At 41.3% G+C, this 20789-nt stretch overlaps 1 protein-coding gene across 11 annotated transcripts in view; it reads right to left on the reverse strand.

Annotated features, from left to right (window-relative positions):
• Positions 1 to 20789, reverse strand: part of ADAMTSL1 (ADAMTS like 1) — a 936448-nt gene that overhangs the window by 155239 nt on the left and 760420 nt on the right. For all 11 annotated transcript variants that reach the window (XR_002097365.1, XR_002097366.1, XM_019517531.1 and 8 more), the window contains one exon: positions 10357 to 10658. Coding sequence is in view for 9 of the 11 variants with exons in the window: in XM_019517531.1 (XP_019373076.1) it covers positions 10357 to 10658 (302 nt within the window). In the remaining 2 variants the exon portion in view is untranslated. The remainder of the gene's footprint in view (positions 1 to 10356; positions 10659 to 20789) is intronic.

Below are 20789 nucleotides of genomic sequence, written 5' to 3' on the forward strand. Positions count from 1 at the left end.
TAAGGACTGCCCAGGAGGAGGGGGCAGCAGCCATGAGGAAAACTCAGAGAGAGAGAAGAGCTGGACCATCTGAAACTTGCTTTCTCTCTTAAAACTCATGATCAAAGAACAGCCTGCCTCCAGAGGGAATTTCCACCTGCCTCTCGATGATACTTGTGAGTAAGCTACCTGAGATCTAACTAGATATATAGCTTGCAGTAACTCAGATGCATGATCAGAGGCTACTCCAGCCACCCTGTTTGCTCTATGTGATTTCTCTGATACTACTCAACTCTGTACCCTATTCAGGAAATGCATTTCCTCCCCTTCTCCAACTATTTCTGACTTTCCCTCTCTATCCCTTATAAGTGATTACAAATACTACTAGGTACTACTGTAATAAGCCCCTGTATTACTTCTGTAATAAGCCCCTAGGTATTACTGTAATAAGCCCCTTTTTTAATATATTGTAAATAGTGTTCTGTTATGTTTCTATTGATTTTTACTGTTTTATATTGTATTATATTGTATTCCTATCATTTGTGCATTGATTTTTATTGTTTCATATTAATATTGTATGGTTTAGGCCTGTGTCTGTAAAGTGATGTCAAGTAACCATTCCCATCTTGTTCCCATGGCCTGTTGTGTAAGTATGCTGCAATTCTGTAACCTCTCCCATGTAATTGGTTTTCCTTGAATGCCTGAAACAAAAGAGTGAATGGATGAGTGAAATACAATGATAGCAGGACCTCCTACTAAATCACCCCGCCATCAAAACCAATACCTGTACCAACGACCCAGCCATGGGAACCACCCTCAACATTCAAGAAAAAAAAGATGAGCCACCCACTATTGTGCCAAGGCTGCACATGCTTCTTATGAACATCTGGAACCCTCTGGAACAGGGCTGACCTTGCCTGGACATGTCCTCCCCATAGGAGATCATAGGTGGTCTGCCCCATAAAAAGGGGTAGTGAAGACTGACTCCATGGGATGCCATCTTCACCTGGACCATACCTGCTTCACATCACACTGCCAGTCAATCCAGAGGTCCTGCCAGCGACCCTCCTCTGGACAACACCTGCTGGAGAAAGACCCCGACTGGCCATCGAGGACCCCCTCCCAGCCTGGATAGGTAGGTATCACCCACATCCTCTCTTGAACCAAGGACTTAGACTCTGTTTCTCTTCCCTACCTGGACTCCAACACTGAGTCTCTTTCTCCTGCTACCATTGTGTGAGTGTATGTGGGAGTGCTTCTGTGAGTGTGTGTAGGAACCAAGATGTACAGTACAGCGTATTCATTTAATAAAACTGTTATTTGGAACCCTGAGTTGGGTTTTGCTTTACTACGGTTGCATCCCTGCTCCAATCTCTTCTCCTCATCCCTCTAACTTCTGTCTCATTTCTCCCTCTACTGCTTCTGGCTCACTGCCACCTCCAACACCTGTGCCATGCTCCTGTGGCTCCAACCACCCTGAGCTCTTCTCTGCTTGCAAACCCCTATTTCTTTGCTATTGCCTCATCTCCACTGCCTTTCCCCTTGATCTCTGTCACTGTTATTGCCTTATCTCCACTGCCTTTCCCCTTGATCTCCGCCACCTGCTCTTTAGTTACCAAGCACCCCAAGCATAGGTACCATAGGCACCAACACACACACACTGTCACCTGAGTCAGTGTTTAAATTGTATGTATGTGTATGCATGTGTGTATTGTGTATGTTTTCATGTCATTATCATTAGAGTGTGTATGTGCTCGAACTGGTGATAGGTATGCATGTGCCTAAGCCGGTCATCTTGGATGTGTATTTGCCTGAGTTGGTAGTGTGTGTGTGTGTATGCACCTAATTGATTTGTGTGTTTGTATATGTGCAATTGTGTCACACTCTCCCATCTAACAGTGGGATATTGAGATCCTGAGCATTGGCCTGACCCCACAGGGCAACAGCCATATTCTAACCTAGGACAACATGGTATTAGATACAGAGAAAATGCAAAATGATGCCATAGCAGTCAGAATTTGCAGACAATAGATGTTTTCAGGTTGCTGTGCCTGGAGCTCAAAATATACTCGAATCATGCAAGGGAAAATGCCACAGCTGAGAGTTGGAATCAAGGAAGGAACAGAGTAGGAGCAGCAGTGAGGTCTAAAAGGGAGTTTGGATAGTTTTAAATGCTCTGTCCCTGGTTCTGTCAGATTTCTACTACACCATTAGGGAAAACTGCCACCCTTTCTCTGTCTCATTTTCTCCATGTAGAAACTGTGGCTATTTTATCTTACAAGGCTGTAATGAGGGTAAATTGATATGGGCTGCTCAGATATACTACAGCAGTAAGTCTAAACAGTTACAACATTTCACATAAACTAATTTGGTTCTTGGGATTTGATCCACCAAAATCAAATGTAAAGGTGCACGTATAAAGCTAATAGTTTTTCTATCCTAGCTGGAAACTCCCAGTCCACAGCAATTCAAGTGTGGTGGAAGTATGTAATTTGCATTCATCCTAACTTTCCAGAATTGCAGAAAGTTTGCTAGACTTGTCCTCTAATGACTCCTTCACCATAACAGTATATCAACTGCTTTTCCAAAATGCCCCCATCCTTTGAAGATGGAAATGTTTATGAAAGTACTGGGCAAGCCTCAGTAGCAATGAGGAAAGAGCAAGAATAATACTGCCATGGGTACAAATAAAACTTGCAATATGCTTCGCTGTTTTGAAGTTGAAACTGGTGCCATTTGGAAAACACCAACGTGCTATTCTACAATGATGGATTAACATGCTATGGCCCACACCAACAGTTTGGCCAAAGTCATGGAGCTTCACATCCTCCCCACATTCAAACTATCTGCTCTTTTCCTCTAAATGCTTAATAACTTCCCAGGCAATTTTTTTTTCTGCTGAATACATTATCATATACTATAAAGTGAATGCAATAAAGTGAATGACGTAAGTAACCACTCAAGGGACTGACAAACAGTGGTTACATAGCAGAGGTGGTCTAATCAAGACAAAACAACACTGTGCTCAGGACATTTGGCACTAATTTAGGACAGCCTCTTGTACTGGTATAACTGCACACACTATGTTAGTGAAAATAACAATCAAAGTGAGAAGGGGCTGTCAATCAACACCTAGGAAAACATTTGGACAGCTCCCTATGAAATGAAACCAAAGAATTTCACAAATCTCTATGAAAACAGGTAGCATCACAATTTTAGATCTAACTTGTGATTCAAGCACTTCTCTACTATATACTTTGATCTGGAGCCACATTGTCTCTTTGTAGTGTATCTATTTAAGAATTTCACCTATGTAATGAATTGCCGTTCATTGTTACACAAGCATCCCACGTTCTTTTAACAATCTCACATTACTTATTTTGGATCTGATTTTCCACAGGGGACCTAATTCTAGCGGTAATGATTGCAACCCTCCCTTTGAATCTCACCAGAACTAAGTATTCACAGCATCTCACAGAAACAAACTTTTTTGTTTCTCTTTTCCGTACAGTGGGTGCATCTACACGAGATGCTACGTCGCCGTAGTGATGAGCAATGGCAACATAGCTTGCCACTATGGTGACATAGCACTGGCAGGCACAAACCATGACACCGATGCTATTGTGCAGTAGGGCCAGAAGTGACCCGTGTGCCACCAGGACTGTGCAGTCATGGCGGTTAAAACTGCACAGTCGAGGGCATGTGTAGTTGTACCCAGTACTTTTAAAACCATCCAGTTCTTGCTTGTGTATTCTTCTTCTTCCTTATTCATGCTATTTCATTTGTCTCTAAAGTATCTATCCAGTAGCTTTATTATTGTTTATCCTGCAAGGAAGCAACTCTGATCATTAAAATGCTTGGTAACTTTTTAAGAGATTCCAGATTTTATTTCAAACCGGTTAGGTCAATGCAGAATGGCGCACCTGAAATTTATTACTAAACCCATATACTCTGATCCTGACAACAGGATGTTCTTTTGTATTTTATTGAAAAGAAACCACAGCAAACCCAAAGACATGTTTACAGATAAATATATAGCTTGAGTGGTAGCTACATTAGATATTTTAGTGGCAGTTTACTGGCAGTGCCAACAGAAGGCTTAAAAACTATTCTAAAATATCTATCATAGGAGATATTCATAGATAAACAGAGTTCCCCAGTCAGCCTCAGAGCTGCTCCTAGGTGCTGACTTTGGTTTTTGCTTCTGGGTGCTTGGAGAGATAACCCCCCCCGCCCCATGGTGCTTTACTTTAAACTTGGTGTGTTCCCACCCCAAGCTCCGCAAATGCCCACGAGCAGCAGCGCGTTACTTCAAACTGGCTCTGCAGCATCTGTAAGGACTGGGTACTTTAGTGAAGCTTTTTAAAACACTTTTATCTAATAGCTGATTGAATCAGGTTTAGCTAAAAGTGCCAAAAAGCCCAGCTGAAGCAACTGATCTTTACTGATGCTGCAGAGCCAGGTCAAAGTAATACATTGCTTCTTCTGGTAAAGCACTATTTTTATTTATTTTTTTTTATGTCTGCAAGTAGCCATGGCTATGGCTATGGCTTGTAGGTGCTGAGCACCCATTAATTTTTTTTGGTGGGTGATTGGGCTCCAGAGCATTCACAGAGTCAGCACCTATGGAGCTGATAATCTTTTAACATTTGCCCAAGATAGGAACAGACTCAATACAGAGCCGAGGATGGCTACAAGTGAATGCTATTAGGACTGGTTTGTAAGTCGCACCATATATCTTTTAGGGTTAAATCCTGAACATTTGCTACAAAAGGAAAAAAAAAAAAAAGAAAAGGAAAAAAGAAGTAGGAAGTAAAGATCTAGTGTGGAAGTAATATTGCTGGTCCACTGGATAATAACACCCTTTCTTAGTGCACAGGTATGTCCCCACTCTGACCAGGATAAGACAGGCCCTACAGTCCATGGGAGCCTGGTTATCCACCCAGAGTGTACAGCTGGCACACAATCCAGCTGACCTATATTCCACCACCACCACCTTACACAGATACAAACTAGGCAGAAGTTACAATACAAAGAGTAGTCCACTTCTTCTTACAGCATCAAACATGTTCACAGCACAGCATGATTGCCTTATTTCTGACCGCTGCCCCTATAACTCCAGGAAGATTGTTCCTTTTGCCCTAGATGCATCTAGGTCTTGGACAGCCTACAGTCTACTGTCATGGTGAAGTTTTAGCCTTAGAAAATAAAGAAATGTTCTCTTTCCTTATTCTTTCTAATGAAAATGAAGATTTCCCAAAGAAACACACTGCAAGCTGACAATTAAAGAAGTATTATCACTGTCCATAAAATGGCAGTCTTGAATATAAATGCTGAGTAAAACCTAAATATATATACTGATTTCTCAATAAAAATGTTATGGACCTTACAGTATTTTGTGTGTAAGGTCCTTATACACAAAACCTTACACTATTTTGAATATTACACTATTTTGAGGTATTTGTGGAATGTCATGTAAGTTTTCTTGAATTTGTTTTACTGATCTGGCATGTGTAGTCTCTATGTATAGGTAGCATTAATCTGTATTTATCCGCATCATTATTATGTCTGTATGAATTGTAGCATTCAGCATTTACTAGGGGAATAATGAACGTGTGTTACTCAGCTATTGACATGAGAGAAGTAATCTCTGAAAACTCCCATCTGCCATGGGAGTGCTTACCTGCTAGTCAATTAGACCCTTGTGGATGTAGTCCTAGGTACTTAAGCCTGGCCATTCAGACAATGAGCTCACATTTTAAAAGAAGACACTTGTATGAATAACACCCGAGAACAGGTTTTCAAAGATGGATATTTATCACAGTGGAGAAATAAAATGAAAGACAGTATCTTTAGGATATAGGATTAGTAATTTTTGTCTGAAAAGATGTACATATTTTCCTGGTCATAATTAGCTCAGGAAAAACTTCTGGTTTAGTAAACAAATACATCTTTGGGGGGCAGGAAATTATATGCATATTATGGGCTCCCCAAAAAGGGATGATGTTTCTAAATGAACAGATAAGAAATCAAACTTAAGTTTTGCCTTGAAACAGTGGTTGTTTTTAGCTTGCTCCTGGGCATAGGGAATGACTTTAAGCCCTCAGACAATGGGCTAAGTGAAACAGGCTCATAACTGAACTTGCAGGAAGCCCTGTCACGAAGGTCAGAGGCAGGAGCTACTTTCTAATCTGTTGAGCTGAATAGAAGATGTTTTCTTAGGTTTTGGATGCAGGGTAAAATCAGATTATCGTCCTGATATTTCTTTTGCTTGTATATTTTTATATCTCTGCTTCTTTCTCAATGTAGGGTTACTGATTTCTTGTTCTTGTTTTTATAATAAATCTATTTATTATCTTTTACAGCATACTCACTGTTGGTGACAACTGTGATTTCAGAACATTTGACCACACAGACAGGCCTCTTCCAAGGAAGGGGAGAACCTCTCATTTCTGAGCACATGACTGGATAAGGATGTGATTCTTTTAGCTGGCAAAATCCCCTCTGCTAAAAGCTGGCAAGACCTGGATGAGGTGGGTAAAGCTGAGGTGACACCGGTCAGGCAGGTGACCTGTGGAGCATCTCAGAATGTTCAATAGTCAAGCAGCAGATGGCAGACAGGGGTTTGGAGTCTAAGGGCACCGTGAAGGTGTGAGAATCCCACGAGAGTGAGAGCATCTACATGTGTGCATTTACTGCACAGTAACCAAAATTACCGTGCAGTATGGGAGCACATCTACATGTTCACACCTGTACAGTGCAGTAAATATGGCAACTTACCCTGCCTTGAGTGTAAATCTGATACCTACATCATGCAGATATCAAATTTATGCCTGCTGCTCAGTAACGCACATGTAGATGCCTTACTGCGCAGTAACACAGTGTGTGTGGACTGACTTGGGACTAAAGTTAGTTCCAAGTCAGTCCACACAGCATTAATGTGCTGCACAGGCAGACGCTGGCCTATTCCCTCTTACTGCACAGTAAATTTAAGCCAGCATAAATGCATGCATCTCTCAAAGCCACACCTGACTGCACCTAGGGTCAGAGTGTTTTATAGACCCAATTTACTGGCATGATCCTGATAATTTGAGCCACCCCAGCAGCACAATGCAGCATATCTTGCTTAACAATCAGTATGAGTGTTTCTCCCAATGTAAGATCACCTTCCAATGTACCAGATATGTTGTAACAGCCCTGTTAGTACCTGTGAGGCCAGCTGACAGCACTGGTTTTGTAGAAAAGGGGGTTTGGCTGAGTTTAGCTAGTCCCTGGATTCTGCCTGACCCCACAGAGGAGTATAGGTTGCTATAACTTGTGTCAAGGATTAATCCAAATTCTGGCTTATCAAAGCAGCATAAAAATACTCCAAACGAACTTCGTCTTCAGCTTCCCCACCCCAGTTGGAACGTACAGACAGAGGTGTAGCTCCCGGGTCTAACTCATACTGCTTCATGGAAAACACTTTGAGTTAGACTGATCGTCCCAACCTAACAGATGTTAGCTGTTGGGTCAGGAGGGTGGGAGATTGAGTTTCAATTTGGAGGCCACCATGGGAGAAAGGCTGCATCTCTTCAACTTCTTTCCCTAGCTCTACTGCCTCTCTCCCAGCTCCCATGTAGACTGTCCACCCACCCCATCCTCAAGTGTTGTCTGGGCAACCCCCAGAATAAGTTCCCTCTGCTCCCTCCCCACCCTCCAATTCTGCAAATAGCACCAGGAGCAGTGTTGGGATGTGTTAGCTGAGCCCTGCTCCTGGCAAGTGCAGACAGAAGTTACTGAGGGCACTCTGCTTTGGAGCACCTGCATCTAAATGCTCATGTAATGAGGGTTCAAGCTTTTTGTGGGATTGGTCCCTTTAAAAGTGCTCTGCACCTGTGCACTTGTGTTTGGTCATGGCTGTAGAGCATTTTCAGAAGCCAGATAGGGTGAAAATTGTCACTTCTCTCTGCACCTTGAGTGTCTCAGTGTAGACTGACATAATATGCCCCAATATTTTTCATAAGCCAGTTCATGCAGCTAAAGACAAATACTAAAAATCAACCACTGCTTATATTCTTTAAATATCATTCTTCCATTACTTATCAGAACCTGTATAGTAAAGAGCTCATTAAAAAAATCTTCTTCTCCACAAATCCACAGAGCACTGACCTAAGGCTTATTTTTCTTTCAACTAATTTCTAAACATAATTTATTGCACAGTATATCACTATAATGAAGCTCTCCAGTTTGAAACTGTTTTCCCTGAAAATTCCTATTAGTTCCATTTTCTTAATGGAATATTAAAATGCAAGAGGGTGTGAGGATGGGACATGAATATAACCAGTTTAAATTCACTTTCAGTATACCATTTTCTATATTTATATCTCCCAGAAAAGAATAATTATTACATGATATTTGATGACAGCTCTGGGAAATGCAGCCACTATCTGCAGACTAAATTACTAACTAGTTCCTTCTGGTTGCACCTCTGTAAGGTGAAAGGTTACTTCTGTGTCTATCCAATTTCATCTCCTGAGAGTACAAAAACAGTAAAATTAGCTTGACCTGTTTTACAACTTTAGCTACAAAAACTGGTTTATAATCTGTTTCTTAATCTGAAACTTTTTGGTTGATTTCAGATGCAATGATATATATTTTTTTAAATCTCCCAGGTAACCATTTTTGTTGACAACACAAAGAGATTACATTGATAAAACAAAATGTTTCTGTCATGTCAATTTATGCATGTTATGTTTGAAATGTGCACATTCATGTACTATATGTATTGAAACAGTTTCAAATGGAAATCACGCAAGATATTCAAGGTTCAAGGATTACAAATATTACTGAAAGTCCAGTGGTTGCCATTAAAAGTCAGCAATAATTATTATTAGGTTTTCCCTATTTTTAGAATAGGAAATGTTTAATAACTGTAATTTAGCTGCAAACAAGTGATGGGAAATAGCAAGATACAAACATTTTGTTATATACTTTACATCATTTTCTATCTGATGGACAGCTTTCATAGTGCATCTGATGGCCCAAAAATCAACTTTGAGCCAAAAATTAAACTGCCATACACTACTGACCTCTTTCCAATTCTGCAGTATCATTCTAATTTCATATAGCAAATTGATTCTTTGGCTATATTATTTACACTCATTCCATTGTAAACAGGCTTAAAATTGCCAATTTAAGAAGTAGCAGCTGGGAAAGTCTAGGTGTTTACAAATTAGAATAGGCACACTTTTCAAAACTGATTGGCCAAAATGATGGAGAAAATCCAAATGGATACAACACAATGTACATTAAATAATTTGCATGGCTTGTGTAACCTTTTACCTTGATCAGCTTTAAGACACTGTGAGTGCATCTACACATGAAATTAATTCAATGCAATAAACTCCAGTAAAGTTTGCACTAGAGTTTATTGCTCCTGGGTGCAGTGATGCATGTGTGTCCAGAACCATCGCACATTGAGCTGGGTTGGAGCAGCTCTGACTGGTAGGGGGCCCCAGGGGCCAGCTTGCAGCTGCTCTGACTTAGCTCAATGTGCTGCAGAGGGGCGGGCTGGGGCATGAGGGTGCTACAGTGCAGGGCTAACCAGCAAGCAGCCCTGTATGGGAGCACCCTTATGCCCCAGCCAGCCCCAGCCAGTGTCTACATGTGTTGTAGCAGAGTAAATAACTCTGCTGTACAACAGTACTTGTGTTGGGCAGTACTAGTACTATCTTATGGTGGAGTTTATTAGTTTACTCTGGCCTAACTGGACCACTTGCTGTTGTGTGTGCCTAATAGCACATGTAGATGCTGATGTTTACAGCAGAGCTAATTAGTCAGCTCTGCTGTGAACATCTCATGTAGATGTGCCCAATAAGTGCCAAGTCTGCTACCTTTAGACAATCACCTGGTTGGTTATTTTTGCCATATGCTTTTTTGCTCCAAACTCATGTCACCTGGTAGCACAAGCTACAGAAACCAGCTGAGCCATCAGCAGACTGACAAGAAAATGCAGCTGCAATGGCAGAACTATTTGGCTCCCTATGGTTATGTTTACATGACACTAAAGCACTAAAAGTGAAATATGATGCTAATGTGTATCATTGGGCTACATCACACTGTGCTTCATTGCATGAATATCAATGTGATTAATGAAACAGGAAAAGTAAACAGAAACATTGGCTGTATTAATCATTCACAGTTGATAACACAATTCTGGAGCTTGATACCACCTGGGCCTGAATATAGAAACAGAAGTGGGTTTTATTTTCAATAGCTTCCCACTGAAGTCACTGACAAAGCAGCCTTTCTGATAGTACCCATTGCAAAACATGTGGCTCCATGCTTGAAAACAGGAAAGCAAATTAAATAAGAAAAGAAACGTATCACTCTCACCTCCTCCACATGACTCTGAGCATTCTGTAAAGCCTGCATACTCCCAGTCATACAGCTCATCAAAGTCTTGCAAGCTGCCATAGACAATGTCCGTTTCCTCAGGGTTATATTCAGCAGCCTCCCCACTGCAGGGACCACTGTAACAGACTTGTTGTGATGCAGGTTTGGGACCTTCACATTCATCAATGGGCAGGTCAGCAACAGACTGAGAGAAAGACAGAAGGACCTGACACTTCACTAGCCGTACCTGGCTGCCCACTCCACATGTGACACTACAGGCAGACCAGGCCTCAGGAATAAACCTATGGTAAGAGAGAGAGCAAAGTAAACAGATTGGTTGGCAAATAAAAATTTGGCAAATAAAATTTATAGCATCCCTTCTCAATGGCTGCAGGCAAACATTTTGCTTTGTCTTGGAAACAAGTGCTTTATCTCATTGCATCATTTTTGTAAATCTCTCATAAAAGCCATCACGTCTTGGTGGCACTTCCATGGTTCTTGGGGCAGAAATCAGTATAATCCTGAAGTCTCCCTCATCATCTCTTTCTTCCTGTGATTTATGCATAGAACAGAATCATGGAAGGGAAAAATGCATTCTCCAGTTCATACTTCCATCAGAGTAGAATTATTCCCTATAGCACATTGACTAGAATTGGTTCAGTCTTATATGAATCATCTCAAGCAAAAGAGCTTCCATTGATTGTCCTCAACAATCTAAATGACCTCACTGGCATGAAGATTATTTTACTTGTGAAACTTAGGTTCCATCTCATGATTCCTACTTCTTCTCCCTTGTACCAATTTCAATAATCCTTCCCTATCCTTCACATTTGTCATTCAAATGTATGCAGACAATATCCCTCCTTAGCTCTTAAATAGCTAACCTATATGTATTTGGCTCTTCTAATAAATTAGCCCCTCTTCGGCACTCTCAGAGCACATCCAAAGCAGATTCATTTACTGTGGAGGTTCAATCAATTGCTGGAATTGAACAGATATATACAGAGCAAATTTTGAAGACAGTTGTACAACACAGATGCAACTGAGGGCAATTTTTGGCTTGCAGCATTTCTACCCTTAGGGATGACAATAACACACAGCAATAAAGAATCCATCTTGACTATCAGATTCCAGGCTGACTTATTTGCAAGGTCTAACAGTAGGGGGTAGGGGTGGGACATGTTTTCAACTGTACGTTAAGCAAAGCAAATGTAAAACCACAGAGGTAGAACAATATAGAGCCCCATTACACCATTTGTAATAAAACAGATTTTAGCACATAGTTTTCTTGGGTCCCTTAAATATGTGGATGTGTGCTATCTGAAAATCCAGGTGTTGTAGAGAGTTTATAACAGGTCTTCTGCATGGCTAAATTTCACCATTAGAGGGATATCACTGCCTAGGCATTTTTCAGCATTAAATATTCCATCATGCATGTATACTTGTCTGTCACATTCATATTTTCAGGGCCTGGGGAATATACTTCCCCAGCAGCCTTACCTGGGATTCTTGGGGCCTCCTGGGTTTGCAGCAGCAATGATCCGGGCATGTGGAGCCTGGCCAGCAACTGGAGCATGGCTCTGGGCAGCCAGGATCTGGTTTTGGGCAGTAGTGAATGCCTATGCCATGTGTGCTGCCTCACTTTTTTGACCCACACCTTTTTTTGATACCGGGATTTCCTGGTATCAAAATTTGACCCTGTACTGCAAATACGTAGCACGGAGAACCAAATTACATGCATGGAGTACATTTTGTGGTCCTAAAAAGCAGCAAAGCACATGTGAGGCCATTACTAGACTGAGATTCACTCTTAGGAAATACACAGTTCTCAGGAATATTATTGTATAGGAGTAGTACAACGGAGAAAAAAGTAGACTGTAGATGTTGTTTTAAGTAGTCTGTAGTGTTGGTGCAAAGACCACAAGATTTCCCCATAGATGTATAGACTTTAAAAAACTAAAGAAACATAAATGACTCAATTTCTCCATTCTTAGATACTTTATCTGACCAACGCCAATTAAAAAAATCAGCCATTTCAAAGATGGTCTGTTTCATTTGGGAAGGATTGTGCACTGCAGTATATAAGCTGGCCAGTGGGCTCATTTTAACTAAAACTTCTCTAGTAGTGTGATAAATTTCTCTTATTTTGACTCTATTCATCAAAGAAAGAACTGAGAATGTAGCTTTTGTAATGTGTACCACTGTCACTGTGGTTTAGATAAACTGGTGTGTTTAGAAAGTCAGTTTCCTAATCAGAAAAAAAATTCAGCTAATTGAAACAAGTGATGCTGCTGTAATTATAATGGGACATGAATGACACATGCCCCCGGTGGCTGGGGGGACATGGCGGCAACAGGAGCATGGCAGTGGTGGCGGCAGGAGCGTGGTGGTGGTAAGCAGGGGAGCTCCTGCAGATACTGCCGGCACTGTTGACGATGGCGGGGTGGGGGTGATGAGCCCTGACCAAGGGATGGCAACTACCTACAGCTGTTGCTGGCAGCATCAGCATTGACCAGCGGGGATCAAGGACTGTCCGCAGATGCCACCAGCGGTGTCAGTGGCAAGGTGGTGAGCAGTGACCACCTGCAGGTGCCACCGACAGTGTCGGTGGCATCTTTTTGTAGGGGGTGCACCGCCATGCTCATGGGGTGCACATGTAGACATGTGCACCCCCTGTGCATCACCCCTATAATGGGATATTGTATTTATAATTTTCACCTCCACTACAGTTCTGTGAACTGTTGAGCAGACACCCATGTCTAGTCCAGAATGGATTCCTTTTAATGACTGTGACTTCAAGAGTGTATAAAAGACATAAGAATTTTACTGATGTTCTATGATTATGATGTAAGCTATTATGATGTAACAGTTAAATATGCATCAATATAGGTGTAGCAAAACATTTGAAACTTTAACCCTGTGGCATTAATGTTTAAAGTTACAGAGATTTAGCTAACTTGTATCATTATAGGAGCAAGCAGACACAAAACCTGCATGGTAAAAGCTGATGTGTGTTCCTTAATGGTTATTCCCCCTTCTGTTTTAAAGTGGTTAAAAGTTGTGTTTGTCCACAGACTAATAGGAAGCAGAACAAGCAAGCCAGCAAGCAGGCAAGCAAGCAACTTAGATTTCTTTGGAAACAATACTTGCTATATAAGGCTAGGTATAGACATTCAAAAAGCCCGGGGCAGAATCAATCTAAATTACGTGGTTTTCTGTAAGTGGCATACTTTAGATCAGTAGCAAACAAAACACATTTGCCTTCTGGGCACACACAGAAGTGGCAATTTTCTCCCGATCTGGCCCCAGAAAGCAGTCTACAGACATGACCAAACAGAAGTACATGGCTGCAAACTGCTTGAAAAGGGCCCAATCCCACAAAAATCTGAGCACATTCCGCAACTTGTGTCTAAAGAACTCCCAGCCTGTTACTGTTTTCAGAACAGGAGAAGGGAAAGAGAAAGAAGGGAGTCTGGTCTGGGTTTTTTTCAGTCAGTCCTAGAGGGTGGGATGGGTAGATGCAAGGTGGGGGTGGGGGAGCTCTAATCCACCCATCCCATCCTCCAGCACGAGCTGGGGAACCCCAAGAATGATTTCCCTCTGCTCCTTTCCCCCACTTCCATTCTGAAAACAGTGTCCGGGCTGGGGAGCTGGGGGAGTGGCATTGCTAGGAGGACCAGGTTGCAGGCTCACAGCAAGCAGCTGGAATCTCCAACTCCCAGACCCAACAGTAAACTGGGTCCAGGGGATCATTGCAACTCACAGTGCTTCATGCAAAGTGCTGTGAGTTACAATACGGAGTTTCTGTTCTGTCTGCACTCCTTGGTAGTTGTGGGAGGATGGCAAATCTTAGACCAGCCTTGATAAAACCAGTCTGTGTGTTCAAAACTTCTGTTCTTTTATGGGTATAGAGTGGTTTCTGATCACGTATACTGGTAAAAGTGTAATGTCTGTACCTGGCCTAAATTACATTTACAACTATTGTATTATTTCACCATGTTCAACAATTCATAATGTAAATACTGGAACTGCCTTCAAGAAATGATGCATTTACTCAGCTTCCTCCACCCATTTTTTAACAATCTGAATTAAAACTTTAGAAGCACAGTTTTGCACTACTATAATCACCTTCTTCAAACACAGATTGGGCACTGGTAGAGTTGAAAACAAAACAAAACAAAAACCACGTAGGTTTGCCATTATATGCTCCGTACTTGGAGCAGCTTAACAGGACTATCAAGGACAGTAGAGCTTGTAGAGATTTCCCCTAAACTAAAAATTGGAAATTGTGATTGGCTGTCAAACATAGCTGTGAGATCTTTAACAGTAAAAGACTAAGTGAAAGTACCAAGAGAACAAGAATGAAAAGTTCAGGCAATCTTTAGTTTTGAAGTTTTTCTTTCAGTCTATATATCTCACCAATTTTGACTGACACAAAACATGTGCTTTTTTAGTTTATGAATGATGGATATTTTTCTTGAAGATAGAAGATTTGCCAAGGGAACAGGAAATTATTAGATTGTTGCAGGTACTACTGTGCAGTAAATGATGTTTTGCCGATAGCGCATGCAACAATAATGGTAACGAATAATAATTACAATACTATTAACTGCAAATTGTTTTTAATAGTACTTAATCTGAATCATGGGTCAGAACCCCAATATGTTAGGCCAGTGGGAGCCAACATTTTTGGCAGGACTGCAACAAATTAGGTCCTCTCCTGCTAAGTGCTTTCTGCTCCCTGTTCTGTGTTCCTGCCAGATGTGCTCTGCTTTCTGCTTCATGCTCTATCTGTCACTCTGATGTCTGTCTCCTCCCCAATCTGCTGCATGTCGCACAAAGAGGCTGTTCATACCATTGTGGCACTTGCGCTACAAGTTGGCCACCTTTGTGCTAGGCACTATTCAAACACAGAACACAAAGATGATCTTTGTTCCAAAGAATTTAATTCTGACTGTGCCAATGAAGTGATACAAAATGATTCTCAGCCATGTTATTTAAGTAACATCAACAAGCAAAATGTATACTGTCTTGACACCAGTGTGTTGCTGTCACATCAAAGGTTATTTCAAGCATGTCTATGTTGCCTCATTACTATGGCAGTGAGCACTGCCATAAGGCAGGCTTCTTCCTGAAGTGGAAGTGCTTTACTTGTGTGCTACTTCCCAAAATGGAAATACAGGGCTTTTATACACATACCTTTTCATGCTGTGATGCACCGGAGATCTGACACATCCATATGTGAGCTGATGCGCACTGCGCTGCATCATGTGCAGTTGTATAAGTGGCAAAATGTGCATCGGTGTGCAGAAAATGGTGGTGATATGCTTTTGAACTAAAATACCTTTGATGTGTTTTAGTTCAAAAGTGCTCTGCTGCTATTTTCTCAGTGCTGATGTGCATTTTGCCATTTATACAAATGCATGTGCCACAGTGCTGGGCACTTTTAAAAGTGCAAGCATGTGTACAAAAGCCCAATGCAATTGCCTGAATACAGAGCTGGCAGCTGTGGTACTTCTCTGTTGACTAGGGGCAGGGTGCCTTAGTGTAGCAGTTCCTGGCATACATGTCCTTTCTTCCTATCTCTGCATAAGCAAAATGACTTTGTTTCTTCCCCAAAGCAAATGTGGACAATTTGACGGAATTAATGACTTACCTTCCCAAGTGAATTTATGGTGAGATGAAGTCTTATTTTTAAGGGGACCCACTCACTTGATATATCAGGGAATCACTACTAAGAGGAGTGAAAACTGGAGGAAAGGCATTCTGTCATGAATGATCTTAGTGTCTGTTGTTACTGAACTGTTGGCTCATGGTCAGTATAATGGAATCCAGCTGTGGGCAAGTCTGAAGGATGTCACTGTCTGCCACCCCCAAGTTGGCATCTCTGTAGGCAGTAGCATAGGCAAGCCAATAAAACAGGGAGTGCAGAGATGAAAGGGGGAAAGCATGCTAAAGAAAAATATGTTAAAAAAGACATGGCTCTTGTAAACAAAGTGCTATACTCATTCTCTTTAGCTGCAGGCACTCATCCGATGGGCCAAACAGCCTTTTTCTATTACATGATTTTCTTAGATTCCCTTGCAAAATAACTAATCCTGTATTTAAGAGACAAAGTGTATTTTCCAATATTGTTTCTTAGTTGATGTTTGTCATAGTTTACAGGACTCACTTCAGCTGAAAAGATTTTTGATGCATTGTTTACCGCAAGTTTCACAAAAGCAGGCAAGTTTCACAAAAACATTATCCATATATCAAGCAACACCATATATCAGGCATTCCAGTAGATAGTGCAAACCCAGAGTGGTGACACTGACATTGACTTCAGTGACTTGCTTTGAGCCTACACCAATGGAAAGGAGAACAGATGTGGCTTGACACTTCTACAACTTAATATACTTTCATGAAAACATTTTAGGGGAATATGGGAATTTAAAAACTAGAGACATACACATTTGTGTCCATGAATCCCAGGTATGTCTGGCTCTGGCAATGGTACAGAAGCAGCAGCTAGAGGTTTGTTGCTACTGGGGGAGGTCCTCTCCCCCAGCAGCATCAAACCATTTACCATGAGCTGCCACCACTTCTCTGCCCTTCCTGCTGCTGGAGCCTGAGGGGGAAAAAGGACAGGGACAGGGGATGGAAGGGTGAGACAGCCCTCTCCCCTACCAGAAAGAATCACTTGTCCACCTGTCATTATACTACTGCAACTGGGTGCATAATCACTATTTGTGCATACAAATTTTTGCACGCACAAAAATGTGCCTGCAAAATTATGGACACAATAATCTTTTTGCTGAATGGTCTGCATTAAGTTCAATGCTAACATTCTCAGTTTTGTACTCAAAACATAAGACAACCCTCACTCTTTCCCCTATGATATCATGCTTAGAGTTTTGTAAACTTCTTTTAGCTTAGCTAGAATGATCTAAGCCCTTTTTAAATTATAGAAGGGTATAGATTTCAAAATTCAGCATTTGTAGTTCAAAATGTGGCTTCTCAGCTAAAGATCGTCTCCTTTATAAAAACAAAATAATGGACCTTATTATTTTAAACAAATATTAGTGGTGGCAATGCCTATACTTTGTTTTGGCATGAAGTGATCACATTAATTTATCCTCAAAACTCCCTAGAACATGGCTGAGTGGTAAGGCATACTTGGCTTTATGAAAGGAGCTGTGGGGAAACTGGAGAAGTGGGAGGCTGAAAGATGGAGGCTGATCCAAGGCTCTGTGAAGTTAGTGGGAATGGGATGAGACCTGCTGTCTTTATGAAGATCTACAGGGTGTTCCATATCTCTCCAAATACACAGCTCTGTCAACTGTGGATTTGTGTATTCAATGATGTGTTATGGAAAAGCCAAAAACATTACTAATAACATTTATCATCTAAAGCAGTAAGAGAAATCCTGTTGTTTTTTCCCTCACTAACACTCATCTGGCTGCTCCTTGATGTTTCTTTTGTTTCTGTCTATAACTGCTCCTTATTTTTTCTAAATCACCTTTGGGTTAATCTGAGGTTCACCTAACATTCTGTGTGCTCAGTACTTTTGAATAATTAGGCCCTTAAGAAAGATTACCCCAAATTGAGAGACCTCAAATCAATGGCTAGAACTACTCAGGAGAGTTGTTCAGGATCTCATAAATGGTCTAAGAAGGTTGTTCTTAAATATAAGACCATCTTTCCCCCTCAATAGGTGTCTCCATTCTCTTGGAATTAGTACATAACTAATACTATGGTTTTCTCACAGAGAACACCCTGCAGCTGGAGGTACTATTGTTCAGAGCAGATATAAAATGAAAGTCATGACCACTTCATAGATTCATAGATTTAATAGATTTTTAGGGTCAGAAGGGACCTCAGTAGATCATCGAGTCTGACACCCTGCCCTGGGCAGGAAAGAGTGCTGGGGTCAGATGACCCCAGCGAGGTGCTTCTCTAGTCTTCTCTTAAAGTTCTGCAAGGTAGCGGAGAGCACTACCTCCCTTGGAAGCCCATTCCAGAGTTTGGCAATCCTCACTGTAAATAATTTTTTTCCTATTTTCTAATCTAAATCTGCTTTCTGTCAGTTTATGGCCATTATTCCTAGTAACTTCAAGGGGTGCACTGGTAAACAGAGTATCCCCTATTCCTTGCTCCCCCCTGATGAATTTGTAGATGGCCACAAGATTCCCTCTCAGCCTTCTTTTGTGGAGGCTGAAGAGAGTCAGATCCCTGAAACTCTCCTCATGGGATCTTACCTGCAGGCCCTTAACCATACAAGTAGCCCTCCTCTGGACCCTCTCAAGGTTATCCACATTCCACTTGAAGTGCGGTGCTCAGAACTCGATGCAGTACTCCAGCTGCGTTCTTACCAATGCCATATATAAAAGGGAATTATCACCTCTTTAGACCTGCTTGTGATGCACCTTCTAATGCATGAAAGAGTGTGGCTGGCTTTATCACTTTGTCACACTGATGACTCATGTTCATTTTGGAGTCAACTATGACTCCGAGATCCCTTTCTGCTGCTGTGCTGCTTAGAAAGTCACCTCCCAGTCTATAGGTCTGTTGGTAATTCTTTCTCCCGAGGTGCAGCACTTTGCACATACCTTTGTTAAACTGCATCCTATTCTGTTCTGCCCACATTCCCAACCTGTCCAAATCCACCTGAATCCACTCCCTGACCTCCAGTGTGTTTACTCTGCCCCATAATTTGGTATCATCTGTGAATTTGGACAGAGTGCTTTCCATGCCCTCATCCAAGTCACTGCTGAAGATATTGAACAGCACTGGCCCAAGGACCAAACCTCGGGGAACTCCACTGCCCACATATTTCCAGGTTGAAAATGACCTGTCCCATCACCACCCTCTGGGTGTGTCCTATAAGCCAACTTGTTGACATTAAAGACCCCAAGGCTCCACTTGCAAGAGGAAGGGCATCAAGCCATGTTCACAGTCAAAATTCCAATCTGGGTAATTACAATGTCTCCCTAAATTTGACTTGCAGCTGCAGTTGAATAAGATTATTTCTCTTCCTTTTATGCAAAACCATTCTGTCGTGTTGGTGTTCACTGTTAAACAGTTGCTGCTTTTCTCCCCGGAGGTGGATAAAATTATTCTATTAATATACATCCCCCACCTCAGGTGACAATTCACAGAAGCCCTCTTCTTCATAAAAAGTCATGGTATAAACAAAGATGATTATTTCATTTTAGATTATCATGTTTATGATATTTTCTACTACTGACCATAAGGATCTTCATTGCAAGCAATTAGGACCCGATATGAGAAAAAATATTCCTTAAAATTTCTAATTTGAGCTTCATTTCCTGAAACTGATGAACAGAATGAATGACAGCCAGCTCTTGTTGACAATATTTGTCTGTATCATTATTGCCATCTTGTTCATCCAATATATATTTGGCAAAAAAGTAAAACAAGGAACCTATATTTAAAAATTTTGGCCAATTTCTAGACTTAGTCATGACTGCCACAAATACTAGGTAAAATATCAAGACCCCGAAACCATTTTAATAGGAAAGATGGACTAAAAATATCCATGAATGTTTGGAAACATAAAAATCATCCTTTAAAATTATAAAGAGCTACTGGGGGACTCTGGCCTCCATGTCTGTGTGCAATTCCCTCAGGTCTATGTTCACACAGACGCATGTCAGGAATTTCCTTTTGTTTCTTACTGAACAGCCCCATCATTAGGCTGATGCCATCTGGCATCCAGATATTACTGTTTGCCCTCTGTTTTTTTTATGGGTCACACCAGGGTTATATATAGAAACATATTAAAAGCTGGGTATCGTGTTAACATACAAAAAGTGTTTTTCAAGAGTTACAGAATGAAATCTTTTAAACAATACCACATCCCATCAAAACCAATCAAACTAAAAATAGCTCAGCCCATACCTTTTCAATCATGACTGCTTCTTTGGCTCTGAAGTATACTGGTGTAAAATGAGCCCAATGAAAGAGATCAGGTAGCAATAAAGCTTGGCTTGTCCCTCATATAAGATATTTCTAAAAAGGGATGAATGATCATTCTCAAGATGAGTCATAATAGATATCCTATCCATGTAATGACAAAGCACAAAGACTTATCACCATGTTTTGCTATACTATTAGCTATCATCATGTGGTGTTCTTTTTGATCTACATAAATGTATCTAAAGTGCATGTATAACTCTATAATTCTGATGGTTTTGTGCTGGAGTAGCATGACAGATGAAACTGTGGCTGTGTTATGCAGAAGGTCAGATTAAAGCAGGGGTGGGTTGCTTAATAAGTTTTTGTGAGCTGTTGAGGGCTGCAAGGGTACCTCCATCCCTTGGCAGGTGCTCTACCCCCTGGTCACCATCTTGGGACTGGAAGTCCCACCCCCTAGCCCCTGACCAGCTCTTTAGACACCATCAATTACTTTTGTATCATTCCAGATTCCA

Source organism: Gavialis gangeticus, unplaced genomic scaffold (assembly GCF_001723915.1).
Source record: "Gavialis gangeticus isolate Ggan-Ray unplaced genomic scaffold, GavGan_comp1, whole genome shotgun sequence".
NCBI lineage: Eukaryota > Metazoa > Chordata > Crocodylia > Gavialidae > Gavialis > Gavialis gangeticus.